The 26,649-nt window shown below is 43.3% G+C and overlaps 2 protein-coding genes and 1 pseudogene across 2 annotated transcripts in view; 2 read left to right on the top strand and 1 right to left on the bottom strand.

The window, feature by feature from the left end:
* LOC113121849 (uncharacterized) overlaps positions 1 to 26,649 on the bottom strand; it is a 1,077,549-nt gene that overhangs the window by 410,758 nt on the left and 640,142 nt on the right.
* The window catches only part of LOC113121854 (uncharacterized), a 957,344-nt pseudogene that overhangs the window by 455,741 nt on the left and 474,954 nt on the right, over positions 1 to 26,649 (top strand).
* LOC113121872 (NACHT, LRR and PYD domains-containing protein 1-like) lies at positions 11,546 to 25,020 on the top strand. The gene is made up of 11 exons (XM_033325775.1): positions 11,546 to 11,576; positions 12,338 to 12,511; positions 14,458 to 14,562; positions 15,992 to 16,096; positions 16,399 to 16,460; positions 16,633 to 18,487; positions 20,570 to 20,746; positions 22,321 to 22,497; positions 23,714 to 23,887; positions 24,337 to 24,513; positions 24,836 to 25,020. The coding sequence occupies exons 2-11, from the start codon at positions 12,378 to 12,380 to the stop codon at positions 24,861 to 24,863; spliced, it is 2,994 nt and encodes a 997-aa protein (XP_033181666.1). The 5' UTR covers positions 11,546 to 11,576; positions 12,338 to 12,377; the 3' UTR covers positions 24,864 to 25,020.

Below are 26,649 nucleotides of genomic sequence, written 5' to 3'. Positions count from 1 at the left end.
CATCTAGGGGACATTACCGCCACCCCCGCGCAGGAACATGGACATAGACAGGGTCCAAACAAACCTTATCTCTGCTAGAACCAATTTTATTTCCTACCGAACCTTAGAATTTATTAATAACCCATCCATCATCTAGACCCCCTTAGTCCTAACCAGGGTCCCAGGGATCTGCTGGAGCCTGTCCCAGCTCTCTCTGGGTGAAAGGCAGGGGTCCACCCTGGACAGGTCCCCAGTCCATCACAGTTATTAATAATCTGATAATCCCTCTCGGATTATTAGCACCGGTAAAGGAAATGACCAATGAAAAGGAGTGAGCCAATCATGAACCAGGAGCCGTGCGCAGTGGGCGTGGCCGTCCAATCACCGCCATTTAAATCCTGCGCGCCAGGTGCTCAGGTGTTCGTCAAGTCCGCCGCAGAAACACGCAGCCCGCTGAAGCCGCACAACTAAAACACGAACCTTTTCTCCTTCGGCCCAAACACGTTGTTTTGGAGCCGGATGAAGACGGAACAGCGCCTTGACCTGCCCTTAAACACAAGAAGAAGAACTGAGCGACCAGGTTCGGAGGCACAGACGCGGGAAATCTGCAGATAAAACGTCATATTCACCGGAACAGAGCTGGGTCTGCAGGACCAGGGACCCAGAGTCTGTCAAAGGTGAGACACCGAGTGTTTGTTTATCAAAGACACTTTGTTGGTTCGACCCTCCCTCATTGTTTGTCTGGACCTGCTACAGGTGCGTCAGGTGTGTGACGCCCCAACACGTAGAGCAGCGCGGCCTCATGGCGGACTGAGCGTCAAACTGCCTCCATAAAACCACGTCGGACCAAGACCAGACCTCGGGTCTGCTACCTGTGGATCCATAAGGGCCCTGAACACTGATTGACCAAGGTGAGCTTGTCCTTTACATCAGTCAGGTGTAAAAACCTGTGGCGGCTCAGTGTGACGCAGTTTTAGCCATGAGCCCTGTTAGCAGGCCCACCGACGGTCGGTTGTCCTGGACCCACGATGACCCACTAACTTTTATATAAGCTGCTGGACTCATTAGTCACAGTCCAACTTTATTTAGTTGCCTGCTCATAAAAGCTGCTTTTTATCTTTCTGATGTTTCTGGATAAAACAGTTTTACTTTCTCTCCCTAAAATACAAAAAAGGAGACTAGAAAAAGTCAAAGCAGAAAGTGACAGTGAAGATGTTGAAGCAATAAATGAACCAAACTCCTGGACCCCATGAGACCAGACTGACTGTTGTCCTTTCTCTTTCCAGATCCCTGTCCACTGTGAGGTCTGCCAAATAGTAAGGACGTTGTTTTCTAGTCATACTTGGCCGCCATGACTCTCTCTGTCCTGTCCTGGCCCCTGGGCCAAAGAGAAGCCTGTAGTGGTTGTTTTAGTGGTCTCTGTGCAGGGCTTAGGGTCAGGGTCTTTCTCTCCCATCATGAGGCCTGTGTTCAGGTTCTTGGTGCTACAGGTCAAAGGTCGAACATGGCCATGGTGCCATGGGTGCTCTCTCCCTCCCCCCCCCCACTTTCCAGTCATGGCGGCCTTGTATCATCTTTAAAATCCTCTCTGTGCGATCTAGCACCTGTCCTTAACTCTATCCTTATTTTTTATTTTTGCCACCAAGCCCATGAGCCGCCAACATCCAGTCTGTCCCATCAAATGGCTGCCCATAGTCAGGTGAGAGCAGCCGTCTGTGGTTTGTCGTCAGACCAGGGGCAGATGTTTGGATGTTTGTCTCAGCCTGTTGTTTGGAAGGTGTTGTGTCATTGAGGGCTGAGCTTAGTGTGACCTCTGTCTCTTTCTGCCCCAAGATGGCCCCTAAAAAATACTAAAATAAAAAACTAAACAGAAACACAAACAGCTTTTAAAAAACAAGTCTAGATAACCAGTGTGGCCATTAGAACAATGCGTCGTTACTAAAAGGCTCCTTTAGGCCACAACACCCAGCCGGTCAGCTCTCCGTCCTCCTCGTCGTCTGTTGCCTGACTGGCCGGCTCTCGTCTGGACACACACTCTCCGTCTCCACAATAATAATCTGTTATGACGACAATGATAATAACAAACAATAACAATATTAATAACGTTGTGAACTGTGCCTCTCTCTCTCTCTCTCTCTCTCTCTTCCTGTTGTTGGTTGTGTAGTGAAGGTGTTTGGTCTTGGCTGTTGTGGCTGAGGGTTGTTGTTGTTGTGGTAGTCAGCCTCCTCTTTCTCTTCTCTCTCTCCAACAGTTTTTTATATATATAATATATAGTCTGTGCAGTTTGAATCAATGTTTGTGGACTAACTGTTATAGTTTGGTTCCATCTGCTCTAAAACAAAAGGCATGATGCCAAAATAAAATAAAAACAATTATAAAATAAAAATAAAAGGTGTGGTTGTGCTTCTGGTTCTAGTGTGTCCCAACACTTATCGGTTCCACACATCTCTCTCTCTCTCTCTCTCTCTCTCTTTCTTCCTCTCGCGTTACCGTGTTTTTGTTTCAGCCTCCAGTGGATCTTCAGCCTGGTCTACATGAGGTAAGGGTGACAAGGTCACACGGTAACTGGTTCTGTGATGTGGTTTGTGATGTTTGCGGGCACTGTGCTGTAATTCACGTCGAATGGCCGCCTGCTGACAAAGAGCCCAGAGCGGAGGGTTGTTCGATCTGGTTTGCGGTCACGGTGCCACGGTTCGTGTCCAGTGACCCCCTGCTGTTCTACAGCCGAGGGCTGTTGGACAATCCTCCCCTTCGGTCAGTAACTTTAGCACAGCGTGGCCACCGGTCGCTCCGATAGACCGACTTAGGTCAGTGTTTTAAGGACTTAAAGCAGTGACCTAAGCATGAGAGGTTTGTTCTGTGCTTTCTCATGTGGAGGCACGAAACAAACAAAAACATTAGCTCTAAATATGTTAGTCAGTGTAGATACGTCATAATAACACAAACTAAAAAGATCCCCAACCTGTCGTTTGTTATTTTGACTGCCTTGTCATTTCATCTGTCACGTTAGAAATAATTAGTAGTTTGTGATTTTGATGCCTTAGTTATTTATTATGTGTCTCTACCAATAATGAGTTATTTTTACTGCCCTGTCACTTATTTGTCTCCATTTCTGTCTAATCTATAATTCATCTTTATTTCCATTAAGCGGCTGGGCTGGTGGTGCCAAGAGAACCGACCTGTCGGTTTTGGCTCAGATAGGTCTGTCAGTTGTTGATCTAGAGTCAGTGGTGCTAGAAGTCCTGTTGTCTGTTGTGGTGTCAGAAGATCTGACTGGATTATTTTAGCTCCAACAGGCCTGGTGGTTGTTGAGTGTTAGGGGTCTGGTCTGTTGCCTGTTGTGGAGCTTAGAGGTCTGACCTGTGTTCTGGCTCCAGTAGGCCTGTTGGTGCACTGGTGTCTACATGTGTGTCTGTCCAAGTTCAGTTTTGTGTATAGCACCAAATCACAAAACAATCATCTCAAGACACTTTACAAAAACAGAAACCCCAACAAATCCCTTATGAGCAGCACTTGGTGACAGTGGGTGCATTGGTTTATATGTTAGCATGTCTGTCTGCATGTCTGTCCGTCTGCGTCAACGTGTCCGTCTTTACGTTTGTTTGTTGGAACCAGCTGGAACATGAAGCCCCAGGAGTCTCTCTGAAATTGGTAAGGCACTGACCCTTTAAAGGAACTTTGTTCTTCCAAATGTCTGTAAATCCTTTGATGCATCTTTCGGTCCCTTGTTCTTCTACAGGTGCATCACATGAGATGCTCAGACACAATTGGGCCATATTGGCTGCTGGATGGTGTGACAGAGATCCACAACCTTTGTTCCTGCAAAGAAAACTAGAGAAAGATACCAAACCACATCTAGATTCAGGAGGACCTTGGAAACTGATCCAGGAAGGTGAGTGACAGCTTGAACTATAACTTATCCAGCCATGTGTTAGTTGTTGGCACTGACGGGTCTGGGAAGCAGTTTTAGTCCAACATTAACCCTGATAATCAATGTTTTGGATCAGATTCCAGATTAGAAAATGTTGTTGCACTAAATATTGAACAGATGTTCTTGGTGCAGTGATGAGTAGCAGGCACATCTGGGGTCCGTCTTCCTTGAGCCTGAAGAACCTGGCCTCCAAGAAGCACCACCATCCCTCAGCTTGTCGCTGTCTGACGTTCTACAGGGGCTGGAGTTTAGCTGCTAACCATCAGACCACCACCTTCTGGCACTGGATCCATGGTCAGGCTTCCAGACACAGTCCTGAGGGAAGTATTGTAGTCTGTCTTTATGTTGTAGAAAGTCAGCAGACTAGTTACTAACAACTGAACTAGTCCACGTTAGCATATGCTATATCAGGACTATGATAGTTTTGGGTTTCATGATTCTGTTTGTCCAAGTGTGGTTTGAGACTGGCTTTACTGTGCCTTATATTGTTAGATTTGAACTGTTCAGCCATTAGTCGATCAGGCTTTGATCATGATTGGCTCATTGTAGGAATTGGAGAGTGATGACCAGGGAAGTCTTGACAGGGTCAGATTGGGATTGTCCAAAGCAGGAAGTTAGTGTGTTGTAATGTTGAGAGTAGTCTTGTTGTTGATCATCACCACCCAAATTCTGATAGAAATCCAATGTTGGTTGTACCTGAGGGTTCAGTCTCTGGGTTGTCTCTCTGCCAGGCTTCACCCCCAAGCAGAACCACCAATCCTGGTGAGGTCCAACTTTGCGTTTCGGTTCTGGGGAGGCCTCCCAGCAGGGGATCTTATCCCACCCCTGTAAAGCGTTCCGTCACGGTCGCTGGGATATATCGGACGGTTTAGTACGTGTGTGTCGGTCGGTCGACGTGGGCCCATCCAGGACTGGATTTCTGGTGTTGGGAACATCAAGCCTGGCAGAGACAGACAATTCAGACAACTGGACTGAAGCTGTTGGACACGTGGTTTGTGTCTTAGTTTAATTTTCCATCTAGTGGTGATGTTGACAGTTACGACTCTAGAGAACTGATTAGTTTGAAATGTACAGGTTGACACCATGTTGAAGGTATCGTCAGTGTGTTAATATCAGAAATGCTGTTTCCAAAAGTTGATCTGAGTCCAGTCAGACTCAGACAGGTTTTATCCACAGATGTGGATCAGAGAGACATCAGAGTCAGGCTACTGGAGGTTTAGTTGTTGCAGAACGACACAGGATGTAGGCACATAATGTAGACTCCTGGTTTGGAGCTAAGGGCCATGGTTGTGCAGTTTCCAAAACCAGACCAGGATCCCTCTGGTTTTGTGAATCAGCTGACTGTGGTGCTGCTGTGATCCTACTTAGACAGAAAGTGATGCTGACATGTTTCAGGGAAGGAAGCTTCAGCTGTCCCACATCAGCCTGATGCAGAGCAGACTACATGAAGGCAGCCTGGGTCAGTAGGTTGTTGTGCTGTTGGACAGTCTCTCACCTCCACTCATGTGTTAGAGCTGCTTTTCAAACCATAGGAACTAACTAGTCTTTATTTCCTGTTCTGAACAGACTCAGTTGGACTCGGTTGTTTCTGTTGAAGCTGAACAGACCAGACGGTTTGTGGCGTCTGCTGCTTTCAAACGCTTCACCTAGTGTCAGAGAAAATGAGGAGTTTGATGTAGTGAACAGGTCTACAGCTCAGATGGACTCAGTCTTTCTGGTTTGAGGTCTTTGTCTCTGACCAGTGTTGGACAGACAGAAGGGTGGGGGGGTCTTGTATGGACACAGCTGTTGGTCACTTGGTTTGTGTCTGAGTTTAATTTTCCATCCAGTGGTGATGACGATGACAGTTACGGCTCTGGAGACCTGATTAGTTTCGATTGTACAGGTTGAAGCGTTGTTGTAAATATTTATGTTGTGACTGACTTCCTGTGAACTGACTTAATGTTTGAGGTTAGTCTGTAATTGTCTAGTTCAGTCTTGGTAATAAACATCTGACTTCAGTTCAGAATTTCTGTTGTTCTTTGGCTCACGTTTCTGTTCCACAGTCGCAGGTTCTTTATTTACTGTTGATCTCCACAAGAAGGTTCATGAAGTGAATATCACACATCCTGATGTATATTTTCATAAACAGTTTGAGTTAAAGTTGAAGAAAACTGTTTTTACAGATTTGAAGTTGAGATGTTTTTATAACAAAGATCAGTGTAAACAGACATAAAAACCCAGCTCACTGCAGACCTTAAAGATCTGGTTCTTCTGATTGTCCTTAAAATCTGTTTTGCATTGCTCCTATAAAGCAACAGGGTCGACAGTCTCAGGATCTTGGACTTATGAGTCTGAGTTACTTAAATCTCTTAAGAGTAAATCACCAAACTAACCAAAAAAAATCTTTCATTTCTTGTGTGTTCCCTCTGTTCTGCCTGGTGACGTCTTTAAGGACCCATTACCACAGTGTTTGGATTTCAAAATGTTCTTTTAAAAAATCCTGGTCTTGTACTTTTCGCTGCATCAGTTAAAATTGCAGCAGGTGGTTCTGCAAAGTTACTGCTGAACATAAATGACAAACCAGGCTCATCTGACAGTTGAGGTTGTGCAAAGAGGAGAGTTAGGAGACAGATGGTTTAGTTTGAAGATTCACTTCTGCTCTTTATTTGGTGTCAGGGTTTTATTTGCTCAAGTCAGGCAGATGCTGCAGCTCAGTTGCTCTTTGCAGCCTAATGAGCTGAGAAAAATGGCCGACTCTGGCTTCCACAAATGACTTTCATATGCAGAAATTCCTTCTGCACTTAATTCCCCTCAGTGTGTTAATATATTCGCCAATAAACTACAAACTCTCATCTGAAAAGCTAAAAACAATTATTGAAGAAGTTGCCAACTTTCTGTCACCAGCAGTGAGAAAGTTCATGAAGCTGATTATTTGTGAAATAGCAACAAAATGCAGCATCTTGTGGTTCTGATCAGTATTTGGGTTTGATTAGTTTTGCTCTCAGTGCAGGAGCCAGTGTGGCAGAATGAAAGTCTGTTGTCCAAAGATATGGACAGACAGTGAGACATGACACCTGCTTCGATTCATGTGGCCAAATACAGATTGTAGTGTTTTTACTCTGCGTGTGAGCATGTCCACACTGAAATATTTCATACAGCGACTGAAACGTGTCCTGGAGCTTTTTCTTTTGGTTTTTAGATCAGCATCATTTACAAGATGGACATAAAGTTGAATCCAGAACTTTGGATTAGTGGATTAAGGTCAAAGGGTTTATCCTTCAACCTTTGCTACTTTCTATTTTCTAATGTGCAAATGTTAGTTTTTGTCATTCAAGCTTTATTCTTCTTAAGTTCTCGGTTCAACTTCCAAACCAGGTCGGTTTTGGAGGAGCTGCAGACCCACATCGTTACTTCACCTTTCCAGGCCTTGCACAACAACGGTTGACAGTGTCTCTTTAAAACTGTTGCTTCTGCTCTTGACTTCCAACCATGTGACTGATGCCCAGCAAGGAAGCTTCAGCTGTTTCAAATGTAGATGTCACATGATTTCCCCAACAAAAGCAGTTTCTTCCTGTTTGGGAAAATTATAGTGTCTAGCTTGGAGTTTTCTTTGTTTTTTGTGTGAAATGAAACATGTTTGTGAGCTGAGTTAATGAATTTGGTCTTTATATAGAAGCAGTGAGATGAGCACACAGACAACACTTTGGTCAACCAGTTTGATTTGTAGGCAATAAAAAAAACTGTTTTAGAAAATCAGGGTAAATGCACTTTGAGCTGCAGGTCAAACATTCAGCATCTGCAGGTCAGTTCAAGACAGACATGATCAATCAAAGGTCAACGTGGTGATCAGCTGTTTGGATGCTAATGATGCCTTGGTGGATGGACCAGTCCCACCGTGAAGTAACGGAAGCTTGTGAAGTGTGTGTGTGTATCTATATCTGTGTGTGTGTGTTCAGTGTCTGAAGAAGGAAGGACAAAAGGTGAGTGTCTTCCTGCAACAGACTTGGTCTTTGCAGGTCCAGTGTGGAGCCAAAGTTGTTTGTCAGGCCTCATGTATCACTTTCATGCCTCTAAGGACTGAAGCCACAACAGAGCAGACGCTTCACTTGTGGAAAACCAGCTGTGACAGAGGCCAGAGTGACAGCAGGGTGGACTCTGCCTTTGTTTGTGTTTACCACAGAGGAGTCAGCAGAGCCAACCTTTCTATAGTCCCTTTAAAACCTCCCACTGTCCCTCTGTCTCTAACCCCCACCTCTCTCATCAACCATCTCAGGGGGGAAGCTCGGGAAACGGACTTTTCCATTTTTGCACTAAGGTCCACTGTGGGACCCTTTTACTGTGTCTCTCTATTGAACAGCAGTGGGACTTGCTGACGTCTCCATGTCAAGCATGTGGGGAAAAACACACATTCTGGGCTACGGTCTAGAATCATATGTTAGGATAGATGATGTTGTATGAAAGCAAAGTATTTGGCAGCTACAAAGCTGATTATAGAGTTATAAAGATTTCACACATGTATTTCTTTGCTTTTAAATCTCATTTCTTTCACAGTTATTTGATAGTTTGGCAGGAAAGTGAAACTTGTAAGATGCCAGAACTTGCCAGATGCCCCAAACAAGGACTGTCCATGTTCCAAGCATATGTGACCAGTCAGTCACCAGAACCCTTGAAATAACTAATATGTCAGAAAGCTTATATAGCAAATAAGAAGTGACAGTGTGGGCCCATAAATACACTGATGCTCCTTTTCATTAATAGAGTATCGACAGGACATTTTGAAATATAAATCTTATCTGGCATTAATCTGGAAATGTCTAAAGGATTATTTGCTTAGTATATTGAAGAAAAACTATATTAGTGAGGATTAATGTGAAGATAATGAATCTAAAATATGTGAAGCTCAAACCTCCAGGAGATTAGACAGCAGATAAGCCCTTAAGATCATGTAAACCCATGAGGCAAGAAAAACTTTAAAGCATATTTCTGTGTCTTCAAACTTCTGGTTCCATGACCCTAAGCCAGTGGTTCTCAAACTTTTCCTGCTATTTCCCACTTAAAGCCGAGCATAAAGTTTCAAGCCCCACTTCACCCCAAAAGATGACAATGAAACTTATTTCAAACTTTAAGTGTTCAAATTTATTCAGATTAACTTCTAAATAAATAATACAGAGTTCAAAATAAATAAAATGAAAGTGCAGTTGTGTAATTACTTCGAAGTCGAGTGGTTTATTGACGAGATTGGGGTGCGTTGTTTCTAAGTGTCTCTCTAATTTGTTGGGTTTGGGTTTTAATTTGTTGCTGCCAGCGGTTTAAGACACACAACACACATGGGTCTCTCCTCTGCCCACACCAGCCCCACTGTGAATCCAAGACCCAGGTGTAACAAATGTATTCATTGTTGTGCCCACTAATCATTGTGTCGCTGCGTGAAGGTTTGCTTATTGTTCCGCTACAATTAAGTGATGACCTTAAACATTTATTTCCACGATGGTTCCTCTTGTTTCCCTCTGTGTTTTTAATGACACGTTTCTTTGTATGTGGTTGTTTTATTTTGTGTGTGTGGTGTTTGTCAGTAAAGAAAATTATGATTTAGGATATACACACAATTAGACTAATTTACTCCCGTTCGCTGCGCCCCACAGTTTGAGAATCACGGCCCTCAGCTCTTTTCAATAATATCCATGTAAAGGTTCCTATCAGATCCTTTTTAGAACCAATATAGGACCTACTGAATATTCTTCAGTTTAATGCCAAACAGAAATATGACCAATAGAATATCAGCCCTCTGTCATATGGCCAACAAGAAATGCAACAAATGCTTTTTTGCATAGTTGAGTTTGACACATGAAAACTAACAGTGGATCTTAACGTAACACCATTTAACCTTGTTCTCACTTGAAATGTGTCCCCACATTAAGGCCTGGAATTTCAGGGGATTGGACCTGGAAAGTCCTTGACAGGTCATTGAATCTGAAGTCAACCAAGGTGTGGGAACCCTGTTTATAAAGCTGGATGTGGACCTGAGTCTGCAGCAGAAATCTGGGACTAACCTTTAGTTGCTCACCACAACTGTTGTTGCTACAAATCCTGTTCATGTTGTTCTGAGTGTAATGTAAAGATGAGGATTTTAACCTTTGACCTTTTTGCACAAGTGCAGCTGTTACTGTCCATAACAACATAAATGTCTCTCTGCTGAAACCTACATACGAAGACTTTAAAGAGTTTACTTGAGGTGCAAACAGTTTGGCCTTTAGCGTCACAGTCCACAGGCTGTATCATCACTGTAGTCCAGGTTCCTGTTCAGGCTTTAAGGTCTTTAAATAGGATCATCGGAGACCGGCCGGATTCGGCTCTTTTCCGATCTTGTGTGTGACGTTGAATTTAGTTGGATCAGGGTTCGGCATCTTCCCAGCAGGGACAGAGACTGATGCTGTACAGTTTCCTCTGCACAAGTACAACAGTATTAGCAATAAAATCCAGCTGAAGTAGTAAAAGTAGTCACTAAGCAGAAAACCAACTGAAGTATCAGAGAAATATTGTGCAGTCCAAAGTCCAATCTTTGTCTCTGTAATGTAGTTCTGTAGAAAGTAGCAGTGATTGGGAAAGTACTCAAGTCCAAATACCTCAAATACCTGACCAAGTGCTGTATTTAGTTTCAGCCACTAGATGGAGACACAACATTGTGGTTTTATGTCGTTTTTCTTCTCTCTCAACTTATTTTGTGTCTTTTTGTGTCATTGTTCATCTGTTTCTTGTTGTTTTGCATCTTTTGTGGTTTTGACCTGAGCTCTGTGACTTTCAAACTAGTCTGATGTCCCTTCATCCAGAGACACAGGCCCAAGGGCCCCTGAGCTCTCAGGCCCCTGGTTAATCCAGCCCTGATGATTAGACAGTTTCCAGCAGCAGCTCTATGGACTCTGGGCTCCTCATACACACAGATCAACACATTTGAATGACATTCAATAAATAGACACTTTCTATGTGACATATTGTGAAGCTGGACTTTGGAGAATAATCCTCCTTTTAGCCAAACAAAGCAGTGTAGAGTGTGATCTCTAGTCCCAACTCTGTCTGTCACATATATGAGAACCTGTGCTTATGTCATTATATGCAACATTGGCCTGTGACAGATGCTGATTGTTTCTGCTGTGCTCTTTTTATCAGTTAGAAAGAAAACAACTGTGTTGTCAGTCTTTGACCATGTTTAAAGTGCATTCATTTATGCAAAGCTTGGCTTGATTGGTTCCACAGACTTTCTACATGTGGCCAATTATATTTGGACACTAGAGCCTTTTCTAACCAGTCAAATATGAAACATAACTGTGGTTTTTGTTCTACATGTTCTCTGTATAGAACGTTGGGATCCTGGTAGGAAATGGACAGAAGAAGCTGCATCTGTGTGTGTGTGTGTGTGTGTGTGTGTGTGTGTGTGTGTGAGTGTGTGTGTGTGTCTGTGTGTGTATGTGTGTGTGCGTGTGTGTGTGTGTGCGTGTGTGTGTGTGTGTGTCCTCAGCCTAAACTGTTTCCTCATACTCTTCTCACCTGTTCACGCCTCCTGAATCACACAGGTGATTTCCAGTAAATGGAAAGGGGCGGGGCCACAGTGAGTAACCAATCAAAGCACAGAGGCTGCAGCTGTTTGATCAGAAAACCTTGGAAGGGGACAGAGGAGACCTGGAGACCTGTGAGTACTGATCCAATTTTATGTTTCCTGTCAGACTTTATCAGAGTCATGTGGTTTCTCAGCCTGATAGAAAGTGATGTCAGTAACTGACACATCTGGATCTGGATTTAAAGGGGTGAGGGTGGTCTCTGGTCTGTCAGGGTCTTGTGATGTCAGTGATGTCAGTAACTCTGACACATCTGGATCTGGATTTAAAGGCGTGAGGGTGGTCTCTGGTCTGTCAGGGTCTTGTGATGTCAGTGATGTCAGTAACTCTGACACATCTGGATCTGGATTTAAAGGTTCTATCTGTTTAGTTTCTTTTCAGTCATTTTGTAGAGGTGAGAACTCTGACACAAAACATGTTGTTGTTGTTGTTTTTATGTAATAATCTAAAAATATAATGTCAGACCTTCTTGGGGGGTCAGGTTCTGGTTGGTGGGCCCAAAAATCAGCCTTAAAGGTCCAGCACACCTACAGTAAAATATTCCAAACGACATGACTGCCTCATTGCCAAGTCATACAGCAATTTGAAATGACAGTCAACAAGTATGTGGCCTCACATCTGTGTGTGTCTGTGGCTGTTGGTTAATGTGTGTTTGGCTGGGACTGACCTGAACACACTGGTCTGACTTCATTCCAGGACCAGGAGCGTCTTCAGTCTGACACTGAGACTCTAACCCTCATTCCAGTGATTTCATCAGTAGCTTCCTGTTTTGTTGTCAACAAGGCCACTAATTGTGTTTTAGATCCAAACTAATGTGACAATCATTGTTTTGCAGCCCTGGTACAAATACTGGTTTCCCTCTCAGACCACAGAAGATGAGTCTTTGTCGGGAGACAGGAGAGGAGGACAGACCAGGGTCTCGAGGATCCATCTGTCTGTCCATGAAGATTGACTGGTCCAGAGATCGTCCTCCATACTTCTGTCCTGGACGTGGACCCTCAGACCCAAAGTAAGAGCCTGTTGTATACTGTACTAGGTGTGGACTACTGAGTTGTGATGCTGGTCATGAACACGTGGAAGAGTCTTAAACTTTAAAGTCTCTGCAGGTCTTTTGAATTGTGTTTTTTGAAAATAGCAGACCTCATAAGAGACTTAGCAAAACCTGTGGAGCTTTAAAGGTGGTCTGTGGAAAACTGTACAGCAAGTAGCTGTGGCTCCAGTGAGGTTTGCTGCACAGATGCATTTGTTTGTTGACCAGCTGTTGCTCTCCAAACTATGGATTTAGGATTCTGTGTCCCCCAATTAAGCACTGACAGCAGCTAAACCATGGAGAATAATGACACAGGTTCTTGTTGTCCAAAAGTGGACATGCTGTTTAATATTTGTCTTTTTGAACAGAGTCAACATCCAACTGGTTTGAAATGTTGTTTTCCATCAAACATGTTGGATCAGTTGGAATAGTTTGTTGAAAAAAGAAAGGTGGAAATAATGAATAAAGTCAATGTGCAGACCAAAGAAAGCCCCCACAGACCCTGAAGAAGAAGGATTCAGAAGTGAGGACAGCAGAAGAAGAGAGGAGGAGGGTTTGGAACATTCATGGCCAGGAGAAAACACTGGGAGCCAGTTTCTCTAAGACTGTGGGACTGGAGGAAGCACAGCCACAGCATCAAACACTGACCAGTGTTAAGGGGCTGTAGTTGGTGCACACAGCCAGTCAACCCCCCCTAAGCCCAGTGGGAACCTCAATATGTTGAAACACACAAGTAAAGGCCAGAGCTTCCTGTGATGGTGAATCATTCAAATGACACCAAATGAACTTGTTCCAAAGCAGCAAAGAGCTTTATCAGGTCAGTTCAGAGACCAATGTTCATCAGGCCAAAAAGAAAAAGTTTGCATCCCCTGACTTTGAAATAGCAAAAAGACTCCAACACAGATTTTCTTCTCACTTTAATATGGGAACATCTGGACCAGCTGAATGTGCATTGATGACAAATCTGGGTTTCTTTCCTTTCAAAGTAAGAGCATGGTTTGCACTTTACATTTCACTTGAAATACTGAAACAGCAGCTGGAATAAGGGTCAAAACAGGACTTTGATCCGTTCAGCATCAGGACCACAATCATCTTTATTGTCTCATACAAGTTGAAATGAAAGTTAGTTTGAAAAAGACAGAGTTCCCAAACCACTGGGATCTTCTGTCAGACCCTTCCTGCAGTCTGAGCTGTTTTTAAGGCTCATCAAAGACAGTAAGATCAGGGATCCCTGGTTCATGTGCAGCACAGAGTAACCCCCCCCCCCCCTCTGGTTGGTCCCAGCAGTCAGCCAGCTGTGTATGATGGCTTAACTCCTGAACTGTCCCCCTTTGAGGGGGGAGAGTCTGAAAGAGCCTTATAGCCAGACTGATGATCTGTGGAATAAATGAACCATTGAATCCATCTAACAAAAGAGTTTCCAACACTTTGAATAGTGTCCTACTCAGAAAATGGGCCCCTGATGTTCTATGGGGCCTTATCTTTAATCAGTGGCACTAACAGGACAGATAACACAGAGTCTGGTCAGAACCATGAGACATACAAGCAGGAAAACAAATAGTGGACTAGAGGACTGAAGAGGTCTCTGACCCACTGGCTTTGTTTTCAGACAGCTGATCTCAGAGCAGCTCATATGACATTATAGTCTGGGAGTCATCACTCTCAGTATCATCCACCATATATGGATCACTGGGAACACAGTTAGACTGGGAGCTGGAATGTTAAGACCACAGCTCTGCTATAGGATCTGGTCCAGAGACTCCACTCACTGTGTATGGGATCAGGACTTTACCATTTTATGGGCTCTGACTTCTTTACTGAAGTCCAGTATGACGTCATGATCAGATCCTGATCACAGGCCGTGTTACATTTGACATCTGCCCTTACAGGTATTGATACATGTCAAATATTTGTCCTTTCTGCAGACAGAGACCAGGTTCTCCAGGATCCAGCTGTCTGTCTATGAAGAGTGACCGTTCCAATGATCTTCCTCCATTCTTCAGTCCTGAACCTGGACCTTCAGACCCACAGTAAGAGCCTGTTTCTACTCTATACTGGAGATATTTCAGTTCTTAGAGAGATTTGAAGGAACCAGGTAGATGCCAGGGACCAGAGTCCTAAAACTCTGTTCACACAAAGACAGGAATTTGCACACATACTGTGTTCAACACGTTTCTAATGCACTGAGTGTAGACCCCCAGTCCAGAGTCCTCCTACAACTGGAAGTGCTCCAGACGACTGCATGTGTCCAACTACAGACCTCAGGCTCATCAAAGACAGTAAGATCAGGGATCCCTAGTTCATGTTGTCATGATCTTGGGGGAGAAGATAGGTAGGATATAGTTGCTCAGCTTCACCTTCTTGTTGTTCTTCTGTTGTTCACCTGGGCCTGGAGAGGCTGTGCTGCTGGTGGACCAGCCATGGGCATAGAGACAGCATATGGAGGAGGCAGGTTTCTGTTTCGTGACCTGCGTTTCTGTTTGTCCTTATTATTTTCCTCAAAATCAGACTTTTCTAACTTTACCATTAATCCCTCAGCAGATTTTTTTTCTTTTACTTTTGCCTCCCTTTTCCACTTTTGGAAAGAATGCCAATTTATTTTTTTCCCTTTGCTTTCCTTTTCTTTTTCACTTCCTCTTCTCTTTCTTGTAACAACATTCTACAACTGGACATTTACCTCATTTATCTGCTATTATAATATGTAGTAACATATTAGTTTTCATGTTTCCTTGTGTGGGATAGTTTCCTTATGAACCATGTGGCTTCCCAAAGGAAGAATTAATTTTCTAATCCTCAGCCAGTGGTGTTTTCTTGTTGTTTCCTTTTTTTTTTAATGTATTTATTTTTTCATCATCTGGCATCTGTCCCTCACAGGCTCAATGGCCTCTACCATGAATGGATTACAAAAGTCATGTGACTGCCTTATCTTTCAAGGTTAACATAAACACACCCAGGGTTTTCTTATTCAACACTCGACAGAAACATATGAAAGAAATGATTCATAACAGTTGGAATAGTTTGAAATGAAATAAATGAAGCATCCACTCTCCTCCACCCGTTCCCTGACCTCAGACGGGATCCAGTCCTCTGTTTGTCAGAGCAGAACTTTCCCTTAATTTCTAAATTTACCACCAGCGGTTTTCCTTCGGTCTAGAACAGGCGTTGATCAGTGTAGTGTCCATCCCATCCTCGTCGCCAAATTTGTCATGGAATTTTCTTCTAGGTTGTGAGAGTTGCTAATTCTCAAGAAGAAACACAAGTGTGATGAGCCAGCTCAGTTTATTACATGCAGCATGGAGAGAAGGCATTTAAGTTTTTACCTGTTAGATGAAACCAAGACCTAAATTCCACTTTATAACTCTTTCTGTGTAAAACAACCACAATGTGCAGCACAGAATATATTTGACATCTGCCATTACAGGTATTGATACATGTCAAATATTTGCCCTTTCTTTGCAGTCAGAGACCAGATTCTCCAGGATCCAGCTGTCTGTCTATGAGGAGTGACCAGTCCAAAGTTATTCCTCCATTATTCAGTCCTGAACCTGGACCCTCAGACCCACAGTAAGAGGCTGCTGTATACTGTAAACTGAAGATGACACAGTTCTTAGACAGATTTGAAGGAACCAGGTAGATTCCAGGGACCAGAGTCCTAAAACTCTGTTAACACAAAGACAGGAATCTGCAAACACACTGGGTTCAACAGGTTTCTAAAGCACTGAGGGTAGACAGCCAGTCCAGAGTCCTCCTACAGCTGGAGGTTCTCCAGGCATGTATCCAACTACAGACCTGGATGGACTCATGCAGATCCACAAAACACAAATGACAACCTGTGACCTTTGACCTCTACACAAATGTCTTCACAGAGAGAAGAACAGTGGAATTTCTGTGGAGGAGCTCCGGTCCTGTCAGAGCAGCACTGTCAAAAGTAAGACTGTCCATCTGTCAGCTGATGTCCTGGTCTCTGAAAACAGGACGTCTTGTTTCATCCTGTGGTTGTTCTCTCACACAGCATCGACATTTAAGAGGATTAGAAACATCACAAAAGCCTTTTCTATCCTCAGATTCTTTCTCTGGTCTCAGTATTTCTTCTCTTCCAGTGGACTCTGGTCTGCAGGAGGTTTTAGATCAACATAAGACCAGTCTGAGAACGAGATGTGAACGTGTGACTGAAGGACCTGATCCAACAGGAAGTGGAACCCTCCTCAATAGGATTTACACTGAGCTCTACATCACAGAGGGACTGAGTGAAGAGGTTAATACCCAACATGAGGTCAGGCAGCTGGAGACCACTTCCAAGATGGAGACCCTCCATGACACTCCAATCAAGAGCCACGAGATCTTTAAAGCCTCCCTTGACCAGCAGAGACCCATCAGAGTGGTTCTGACCAATGGTGTCGCTGGTGTTGGAAAAACCTTCTCAGTGCAGAAGTTCAGTCTGGACTGGGCAGAGGGCTCAGAAAACCAAGACGTCAGTCTGCTGGTCCTGCTTTCATTCAGGGAGCTGAACCTGATCAAAGATGAGCAGATCAGTCTTCTCAGGCTGCTCCATGTTTTCCATCCAACATTACAGAAGGTCACAGCAGAGCAGCTGGCTGTCTGTAAAGTTCTGTTCATCTTTGACGGCCTGGATGAAAGCAGACTTTCACTGGATTTCAACAACAGCAAGGTGGTGTCTGATGTCACACAGGAGGCCTCGGTCAACGAGCTGCTGACAAACCTCATCCAGGGGAATCTGCTTCCCTCAGCTCTGGTCTGGCTCACTTCCCGACCCGCGGCGGCCAAAGGGATCCCTCCTACGTGTGTGGACAGGCTGACAGAAGTCCGAGGCTTCACAGACACCCAGAAGGACGAGTACTTCAGGAGGAGGTCCAGGGATGAAGAGCTGTCCAGCAGAATCATCTCACACATCAAGGCATCCAGGAGCCTCCACAACATGTGTCAAATCCCAGTCTTCTGCTGGATCACTGCTACGGTTCTGGAGCACATGTTGACCACAGAGCAGAGAGGAGAGCTGCCCAAGACCCTGACTGACCTGTACTCGCACTTCCTACTGGTTCAGACAAACAGGAAGAAACACAAGTACCATGAGAGACATGAGACGAGTCCACGGAAGCTGACGGAGGCTGACAGGGAAGTTCTTCTGAAACTGGGGAGGCTGGCGTTTGAACAGCTGGAGAAAGGAAACATCATGTTCTACCAAGAAGACCTGGAGCAGTGTGGTCTGGATGTCCCAGAGGCCTCGGTGTACTCAGGAGTCTGTACAGAGATCTTCAAAAGAGAGAGTGTGATCTTCCAGAAATCAGTCTACTGCTTTGTTCATCTGAGTGTTCAGGAGTTTCTGGCTGCAGTCTACATGGTCCACTGTTTCTCCAACAGGAAGACACAGGTACTGGTGAAGTTCCTGGGGGGAAAGTACAATTTAATGAAAAAAAATGAAGCAAAACACTTTTTTGCTGAGATCAAAAACTTTTTGGGAAACGTTCATTCATCTTTGGTTAACTTCCTGTTGGGAGCCATGGAGAAATCCCTGGAAAGTAAAAATGGCCACCTGGACCTGTTTGTCCGCTTCCTTCATGGCCTGTGTTTGAAGTCCAACCAGAGAGTCTTAGGAGGCCTGCTGGGTCAGACAGAGACCAGTCCAGAAACCATCCAGAGAGCCATCAACAACCTGAAGAAGATGAACAGAGATGATATCTCTCCTGACAGAAGCATCAACATCTTCCACTGTCTGATGGAGCTGAACGACCACTCAGTCCATCAGGAGATCCAAGAGTTCCTGAAGTCAGGGAACAGATCAGAGAAGAGTCTCTCTGTGATCCAGTGCTCAGCTCTGGCCTACATGCTGCAGATGTCAGAGGAGGTTCTGGATGAGTTGGACCTGAACCAGTACAACACATCAGTCCAGGGACAACGGAGACTGATTCCGGCTGTGAGGAACTGCAGAAAGGCTGAGTAAGTCCAGTTTTGCCCAAGTGAAAAAAATCTATTGTTGTATATTTTCTAAAAGTATATTGAGTATACTTTTGAAATACTTTGAAATACTTGAAGTTGTGTTAAAATGAAACCAGTGAAGTTGCTGGAAGCTGCAGTATAAATCTGCTTTAGTACATGAAAAACCTATTTTTCACGTATTATTGGGTACTTTTGCTGCCCAAAATACTACTCTACTGTTAAAATATACATGAAACATTTGAAGTTGACTTGTTGCAAATGTCCAAAATCTATAGTGACATTAAACTGACAGTGTATTACTAATAGACTTTGAGCCAAAGTAAATGTACTTGAAATATACTCTGAACTCATTTGAACTATGTATGAAATACAATAGAATGAGGTTTGAAATGTGACAAAAGTATGCAAAGTATATTTTTCCAAGTATTTGAGTATTTGTTGTGAAAATGAGCCACTGACTTTGTGTTAAATTGCAACCAAGTTGAACATATTGCATTAAAAGACACAATGATATTGGATTGATACTCCTAGTAAATATAAGTCCACTATAAGCATCATTGTGTGTTTAATAAATACACCAACAATGCCCTCTGAATGGATTCTCCAAACACTGAGTCTGAAATGTAGATACTTTACTTAGATTCCAATCCAATGATGTTGGACTAAAAGCACTACTTCCTGTTAGCATGTTCTCAAATGCTCTTACTTTGAAAAGCCCAGTGCACTTTGAAGACGTTCTAAAAGGATTGAAAATAATCGGAACTCCTACACAAAGTCCAAAACCCGTCAGTCCAACAAATATTGATTTGAACTCTAACACTATTAAATCCAGCCATTTAAGGGCTTTGGAACAAAACAAGTCATTCAAGGTAACAACAATAACAATAAACAGGAACAACAGTTTGTGTTTTCTATTAGTGAGGTCAAAGTATTATTTGGCTGCACCACTATGGGACTAACATGGATTTTAGTGATCTTCAGGATTTTGCATAGTTCTCCGAAGAATTCTGTCCAAACATCCAAAATACATGAAGTAAACATGTAGTATGAAAGAGTATTTTGAAGTGAAACTTTGTCCACAGGAATTAGACCACTTCCAAGAGTCCACTTTCCCACAGCCAGGAACACATACATTGTGTACTTTAAATAAGTCTACTGAAATAGAGCTCAAGTTAAATGGAGGCATAGTATTATATTTGGAAGAGAATGAGACAATTTGAAGTAAAAACACAAACCATGAACAGACTTTTGGAAAATATCAGTAAATATACTTCAAAATCTGTTGAAAGTAAAGTGCACTTTGAAGAAATCTGCTAAATGACTAATGAAGTAATGAGATCATTTCAATATACTTTGCAAACATTGACTTTGAATCTGCTTTTTTTGTCTCAGTAACTCTTTGACTAATCTTGTACTTTGGAGACTCACCAAAAATGTACTTTTACTACGTTTCAACACAAGCACAAATACACTTGGTAAAATGTGTGAACACACTTTATCTGCTAAAAGTAGAATTGAAGTCTGAAACAATAGATTGATTTTTCACTTGGGTGATCATCACCATAATGTTCCTCTTGTTTATTGTGAGAATGACAGCAGCTGGATTTTGTCCCAGATGTTCTTGAGCTGTTCCAAATGGTGTCAGTCCAAAAGCTGCAGATGTTCCTGTTGTTTTTTTCTCTCTGTCCAGTGAATGAACACAGTTCTTCTTTTTCTTTCCAATGGTTTTTCCATGGGACACATTTTTCTTCTGTTTCTCTTCACACACTGATGTTTTTCTGCCACATGTGGACAAATGTCCAACATTGGAATAAACAGGGACAGGCCTGTTGTGGAAGTTCCAAAGGAACTCAGTTTTCTGTGCTTCCTGTCCAAGATGAAAGCAGAACAAAGATGAAGCGTGTGCAGTGTGACAGAGAGTGAGAAGAATTCTTATTTCATGTCCAACCCACTGAGAGAAGATCAGCTGAACCACTGATGTGAAGACACAACAGGACATGTCCCTGTTTGACATCAAGTGATTCAACTCAATATATTGTCTCTGTCATAATAACAGCTTTTCTAATATATGTGTCCTCACAGACTTTCTGGCTGTGGACTCTCAGAGACTCACTGTGAAGTCGTGGCCTCAGCTCTGAAGTCCAACCCCTCCCATCTGACAGAACTGGACCTGAGTCTGAACTTTAACCTGCAGGATCGAGGAGTGCAGCAGCTGTGTGGTGGACTGCAGAGTCCACACTGTAGACTGGAGACTCTGAGGTCAGTTGACTGACTGTTCCTATTGTAGATCTTAGATGTTGAATCCACAACTAAAGCTCCTGTGAATGTTGGTTGTTCCATTCAGTGTTTTCATTGTTCTTCTATTCTCAGCAGACTAAGAATGATTCCTTCAGTTTCACTTCATTTCACTGAGCTGTCTTCAATAATGTGTGTTCACTCATATTGAATAGTCATATTAATAATGATGTGTTTCTTTCTATAGAAGCTTTGAAGAACAGAGTGTCCCAAATCTGTCAGGAAGTTGTTGTGAATCCTTTGTGTTTCTAAACAAACTGTGGAAACAGTCCAAAGCTGAAACTGTTTCAACTGAAACTGTCCAGTGTTTGTCCAAGTTTGGATCCCAACAATATGTCAATATTGGACCAGACTAATATCTGACATCCTCCTGAGAGCCAGAAGGAAAAAGGTTGGAATATTTCCATTTGGGAATAGAAGTGAAGACTTTGGGCCGTGAGAAACAAAGTCCTCTTTCTTTTTGGGGAAGGACACGTCCCTGTAGTGGACATTGGGTCTTGCTTTGTCCCAAAAACCACACAATAAGCATCAGTTTGCTGACGATAATGTTGGATTTTCTCTGCATTTCTATCAGATTTTTCTCACTTGATGAAACTCAGAGAAAACATATGACACAGTCAGTTGTCAACAATCTATGAATGGGATTCCAAAGCTTGTGTTTAGTGGCCAATGACACAGTGGGGATCAGTCCCAACACAAGGACATGATCTGGTCTGTGCATTGGGACTGGGCCATTAGAAAGCAGTTGTCAGCCTGTTGTCATTGCCAAGGCCTCAAATCCTGATGCTGTGTGAAGAAGCTTTGAGTAGTTTTTGTTCCTGAACTGAAGCCAGCAGCTTTTGGTCCTGACACTGTCCACCCAGTTTGTTCCCTGATCCAAATCTCATTGTGAAGAACAAATCCACAGTGTCTCTATAAAGTTGATCCCATAGAAATGAAAGCACATGTGGAGCACAGAGACACACAGATGAAATCATGTGTCCAGGTGGTTGAGCTGTGTTTAGTGTCTGAGCTGCTGCTGCTGCTGCTGCTGCTGCTGCTGCTTTACCTCTGTGCTGTGCTGAGGCTGCAGCCAATAAAGCCAGAGAAGAAGATGCAGAGAGGGAAGAGACAGGAGACAGGAGAGCCTGGGGGAGCTTCCTTGGCTCAGGTAGAATAAGGAGGAACAATTCAGTGCATTGTTTTGCTGCACTTTGGAACTGGGTCAACAAACTTTAAGCAGGAAACTTTAAAGCTGCACAGTGACAGTATGAGCCATCAACTAGATTGATTCTGCTGTTGGCTGGAAAGCAGCTTCTCTTCCCATGTGCTGACAATAATATCATGATATAGTCAGACTATTATTACTATTATTCTGACTGTTCTCATATTATTCTTCTCATTATTATCATTCTACATTTCCCTTCAGGGATTAATCAAGTTGATCTCATCTCATTATTCTAATGAAAAGAAGAAGAATTGTCATCATCATCATCACCATCCTCATTGTCATCAACATCAGTGTCACATTGGATCTCCTTCTTTGCTTCTTTATTCAGGTTTTGGAGCTGCAGGTTGTCAGAGACCAGCTGTGGTTATCTGGTCTCAGCTCTGAAGTCCAACCCCTCCCATCTGAGACACCTGGACCTGAGTGACAACAAGAACCTGCAGGATCCAGGAGTGCAGCAGCTGTGTGGTGGACTGCAGAGTCCAGACTGTAGACTGGAGACTCTGAGGTCAGTTCACTGACTGTTTGTTCCTATTGTAGATCTTTAGTGTTGAATTATTGTTTGAACTCAGTGTTTGCACAGACATAACTTCTATTGAAGTTGATTTTCTTTTCCTGTCTTTGGATCTTTCTGAGGCTAAATTCAGTCTTTAGTCCCAAATGACTGAGTCTCACAGAAAGTTGGTCTCATTGTGTCTAAAGAGTCACATGTGTCAGCAGAAAATCCTCGGAACTAATATTTGTTGGAAATGGATCCAGTTTCTTTGATGCAGTAGAAATATTTCTTTGATCATTGATATTGATGGTTGAGAACACACACAGACAGGTGTGTTTCCATCACTTCAGAGGACATTCCATTGACTTCCATTGATTTCCTGGAGACAAAGCCAAACCAGAAGCACTACTTGGTGAACCCTAAGCACAAGCTGAACCTCAACTTCCAGACAGCTTCCTCCACACAGAAATCCAAACAGGTCCTGGACTAGATTATTGGCCCCTTTTTAGATGTTGCCATTGGATTTGGAGCAGGTGGTTCACCTTGGACTCACCTGTTGGGAGTCCCAGTTAGTGCAGCCTAATAATCCCTCATTCAGTCAGTTGAAATGGACAAAGTCCTGTGAGGACCCTCTTGTCCCAACATGTAAGAAACAGTAGATCAGTTGACAGACAAAGCATAACGTTGATCCATGTTGCTATTGGACCTTGATCTGTTGTCCAGTGGCCTCGGGCTCCACAGAACCCGACTCTATGGAAACTTTAGTGCCAAAGAGGAACAGTGTGTCAGTTGTGTGGAAATATTTTGGCTTTAAAGAAAGAAGATGCTGCGTGGCGTCAAAACCTGCCTTGCTACTGTTGCTGCCTCATGGGCCAAGACTAGCAAGGCTAAAAGGCCGAGCACCACTGTGTCAAATGAACCAATCCCACCCAACATGAGCAGATGTTGGAAAGTTTAACTCCATATGAATCGAATTGAAAACATCACATGGAAATTCCTGTTTCTCACAATGACTTTGAATTAAAGTCAGAGATTTTTCATCTTTCTGCACTTTCTTCTTCATGTTAATGTGACATCAATTCACACCTCAGCTAATTTCATCATAACAGCCTGGATGGACCAGTTTCTATTGACACTTGTGTTGTATTTATAATATTGTGTTGTTCTATTCATTGTTCATGTTTGTTCAATAAGAAAACAGGAAGTTGGTCTTTGCTTCTTTATTCAGGTTGAGGGGCTGCAGTTTGTCAAAGACCAGCTGTGGTTATCTGGTCTCAGCTCTGAAGTCCAACCCCTCCCATCTGAGACACCTGGACCTGAGCTATAACAACCTGAAGGATCGAGGAGTGCAGCAGCTGTGTGGTGGACTGCAGAGTCCAGACTGTAGACTGGAGACCCTGAGGTCAGACCCCATGTTTAGGTTGTGTGCTGAGATGAATGTGATGTGAAAGTTGTGCTGACACTAAACTGCAGACATGAGGCTGATATTAGACTGATCCACACTGAGGATCTTCATGGGAAAGGCTGTTTTCCCTCTCAGAGAAATGTGGCTGCACAACATGAGTTTGTATAGATGGAGCCACAGGTGGAGCTGGCAGAGTTTCAGAGCTGAAGTCACTCCGTCTTTATTGAAGCAGCAGCATGTTGGCATTCATATTAATGACAGCTCTTTGTCCCTTTTTGGATGGGACTGCTTTGAACCTGCATGCTGTTGGCTTCAGCTGTTTGGAGTTTCCACTTTCTAAACTTCTACTTTCTAAACCTTCTTCAGCCCTGAACACATTCTGAAACATTCAACACTTTCAAGAGGAACTTTGGTTTCTAACGTCACATCTTTGCTTCTTCATTCAGGTTGGAGAACTGCAGTTTGTCAGAGACCAGCTGTGGTTATCTGGTCTCAGCTCTGAAGTCCAACCCCTCCCATCTGAGAGAACTGGACCTGAGCCGGAACAAGAACCTGAAGGATCCAGATGTGCAGCAGCTGTGTGATCTTGTCCAGAGTCCAGACTGTAGCCTGCAGACTCTGAGGTTAGTAGAGGGCTGGAGTCAGTCCATGGTGCTTTCAGCAGGACTGGACTAAACCCAGTCAGTATCAAAGCAAAGATCCAGGATTTCCTGTAATGGCCCAGAAGGATTTCCAACCTTCTCAGTGAAGCTGTGAGAGGAGAACAGGGACAGGCTTCAGGATTGGACAGAAAGACAGAGAGAGAGACAACAGCCAGCCAATCAGATCAGCCAGAAGCTTGTTGTGATCATGTGTTTGAGTTGATGTGAAGACGACTGTTGCTGATGAAGTGAGTCTCTGTGACCTCTGGTTTCTGACCTCTGCTCTCTCTGCTTCTCTCTGCAGGTGGAAGCCATTGTCTTCTGTAAGGTAGACCTGAACCTGAGTCTAAAGCAGAAATCTGCGACTAACCTTTAGTTGCTCACCACAACTGTTGTTGCTACAAATCCTGTTCATGTTGTTCTGAGTGTAATGTAAAGATGAGGATTTTAACCTTTGACCCTTTTGAGGCTGAGATTAAAACTAGGAGGGGCTAGAAACTAAATTTAGATCAGACCAGATTATTGATGAGATGGGGCTGGGTTTAGGACTAGAGGGGACTAGATTTAGGACCACAGGGGATCAGGGCTCTGAGTTAAACAATGAGTTAAAGTTAAACAAAGACCAAAGTGAAATTTTCCTTCTGGGCCCTGAACTAAAGAGAGAAATGATAAGTAGTAAAATGAGAAATCTGAGTCCAGCAGTAAAAACAGGGGTCTCCAGTCTGGGTGTTATTATAGACTGACTGAAGTTTGGTCTCATAGAAAGAAAAGCAGTCAAACAGCTTTTTTATCATCTTAGAAATGTCAGCAGAGTGTTTCCCTTTTTATCTCAACATGACACAGAAAAAGTGGAACCAATCAAAGAGTGTGTCTTAGGGAGTGTGGGAATGCAGACACACTTTGTGTGACTAGTATGCAGCATAGTGTGTAAAGTGTACTCCTGTATGTGTTGGACACGTGATAGGGTCACCGCTCTTTCAGTGTCTTTACTATGAGGGGAGACAAAAGGGAATAACAACACCATATAAGGTAATAGTCTAAATTCCTTTTGTGGAAAAGTACTGGTATGTGGGGCGGTGGCCATCAGCTATATCTATCCTATAGTTTTCCCCTATAGCTCAGATCTCTCCGTGTGTCCCATGAGGGTTGATCTCCAGAGCGCACTGTATAGTTTAAAATAAAACCTTTAATCAGCTGAACCACTCCAGACGTCTTTGTGTACTTCCTCATCAAACGGACCTGGGTGAGTTAAATGCGAACTCAACAATTTGGTGGCCCGTACGGGGATGAGGAAAATTGGACTGACTGCCTGAGGAACGCATTGACAATATACTTGGCGCCACAGACAGGTCAGCAGAAACCTTTTCATGAATTCTGCATAATTGGCATATTCTAAAATTACAATTGTCAATGTGTGAATCGGGATAGTTATAAATTTGGACGGTTTGGGGTGGTAGGTCGTCATTTCGTGTTGGATCGATTGACGAAAAAAAGAAATAAAACCGTGTTGGATCGGTAATAGAAATAAACCTTGTTGGATAGGTAATAATAGAAAAACCGTGTTGGATCGGTGGGCTTTAAGCTTTTATTCCCGGTTGTGGCGGACCCACCAGTTCCCGACGGGGGACTGGCAGAGCTGGGTTGCAAGACCCTGGGAACTGGGGAACCCCGAAATAATAAGTCATGTCGGATTGACTCATAAACAAAGGACGCTGTGTTAGATATGTTGTGTAGAATTTTAGGTTTTAAATATTGTGCATTTGTGTGGATGTCGAGGAAGTTTGAGTGAATCTATGTCAGTGTGAATCAAAGAGCGGGGGGTGAGGACAGTAAGTGTGTGGAAAGCGCCAGAGATAGAGAGAGACAGGAAGTGTAGGGGCGCGGGGTTTGTGAAGACAGAGAGAAACGCGGAAGTGAGAGAAGGTAAGGTAAGTAAGGCTCCGCCTATGTTTGGTTCCCTCTACTGGAGGAAGAGGGAATTGTATTATAATTTATTTGGCTCCCTCTCCTGAAACAACTAGGGATAATAATAATAACTATAGATAGAGCCCCCTCTGGTGAGGAGGGGATAAATTAATAAATAAAATAAATTAATAAATAAATAAAATAAGATAGAAT

Source organism: Mastacembelus armatus, chromosome 20 (genome assembly GCF_900324485.2).
Source record: "Mastacembelus armatus chromosome 20, fMasArm1.2, whole genome shotgun sequence".
Taxonomy (NCBI): Eukaryota; Metazoa; Chordata; class Actinopteri; order Synbranchiformes; family Mastacembelidae; genus Mastacembelus; species Mastacembelus armatus.
The sequence above is the reverse complement of the archived record's forward strand: the minus strand, read 5'-3'. Positions and strand labels throughout refer to the sequence as shown.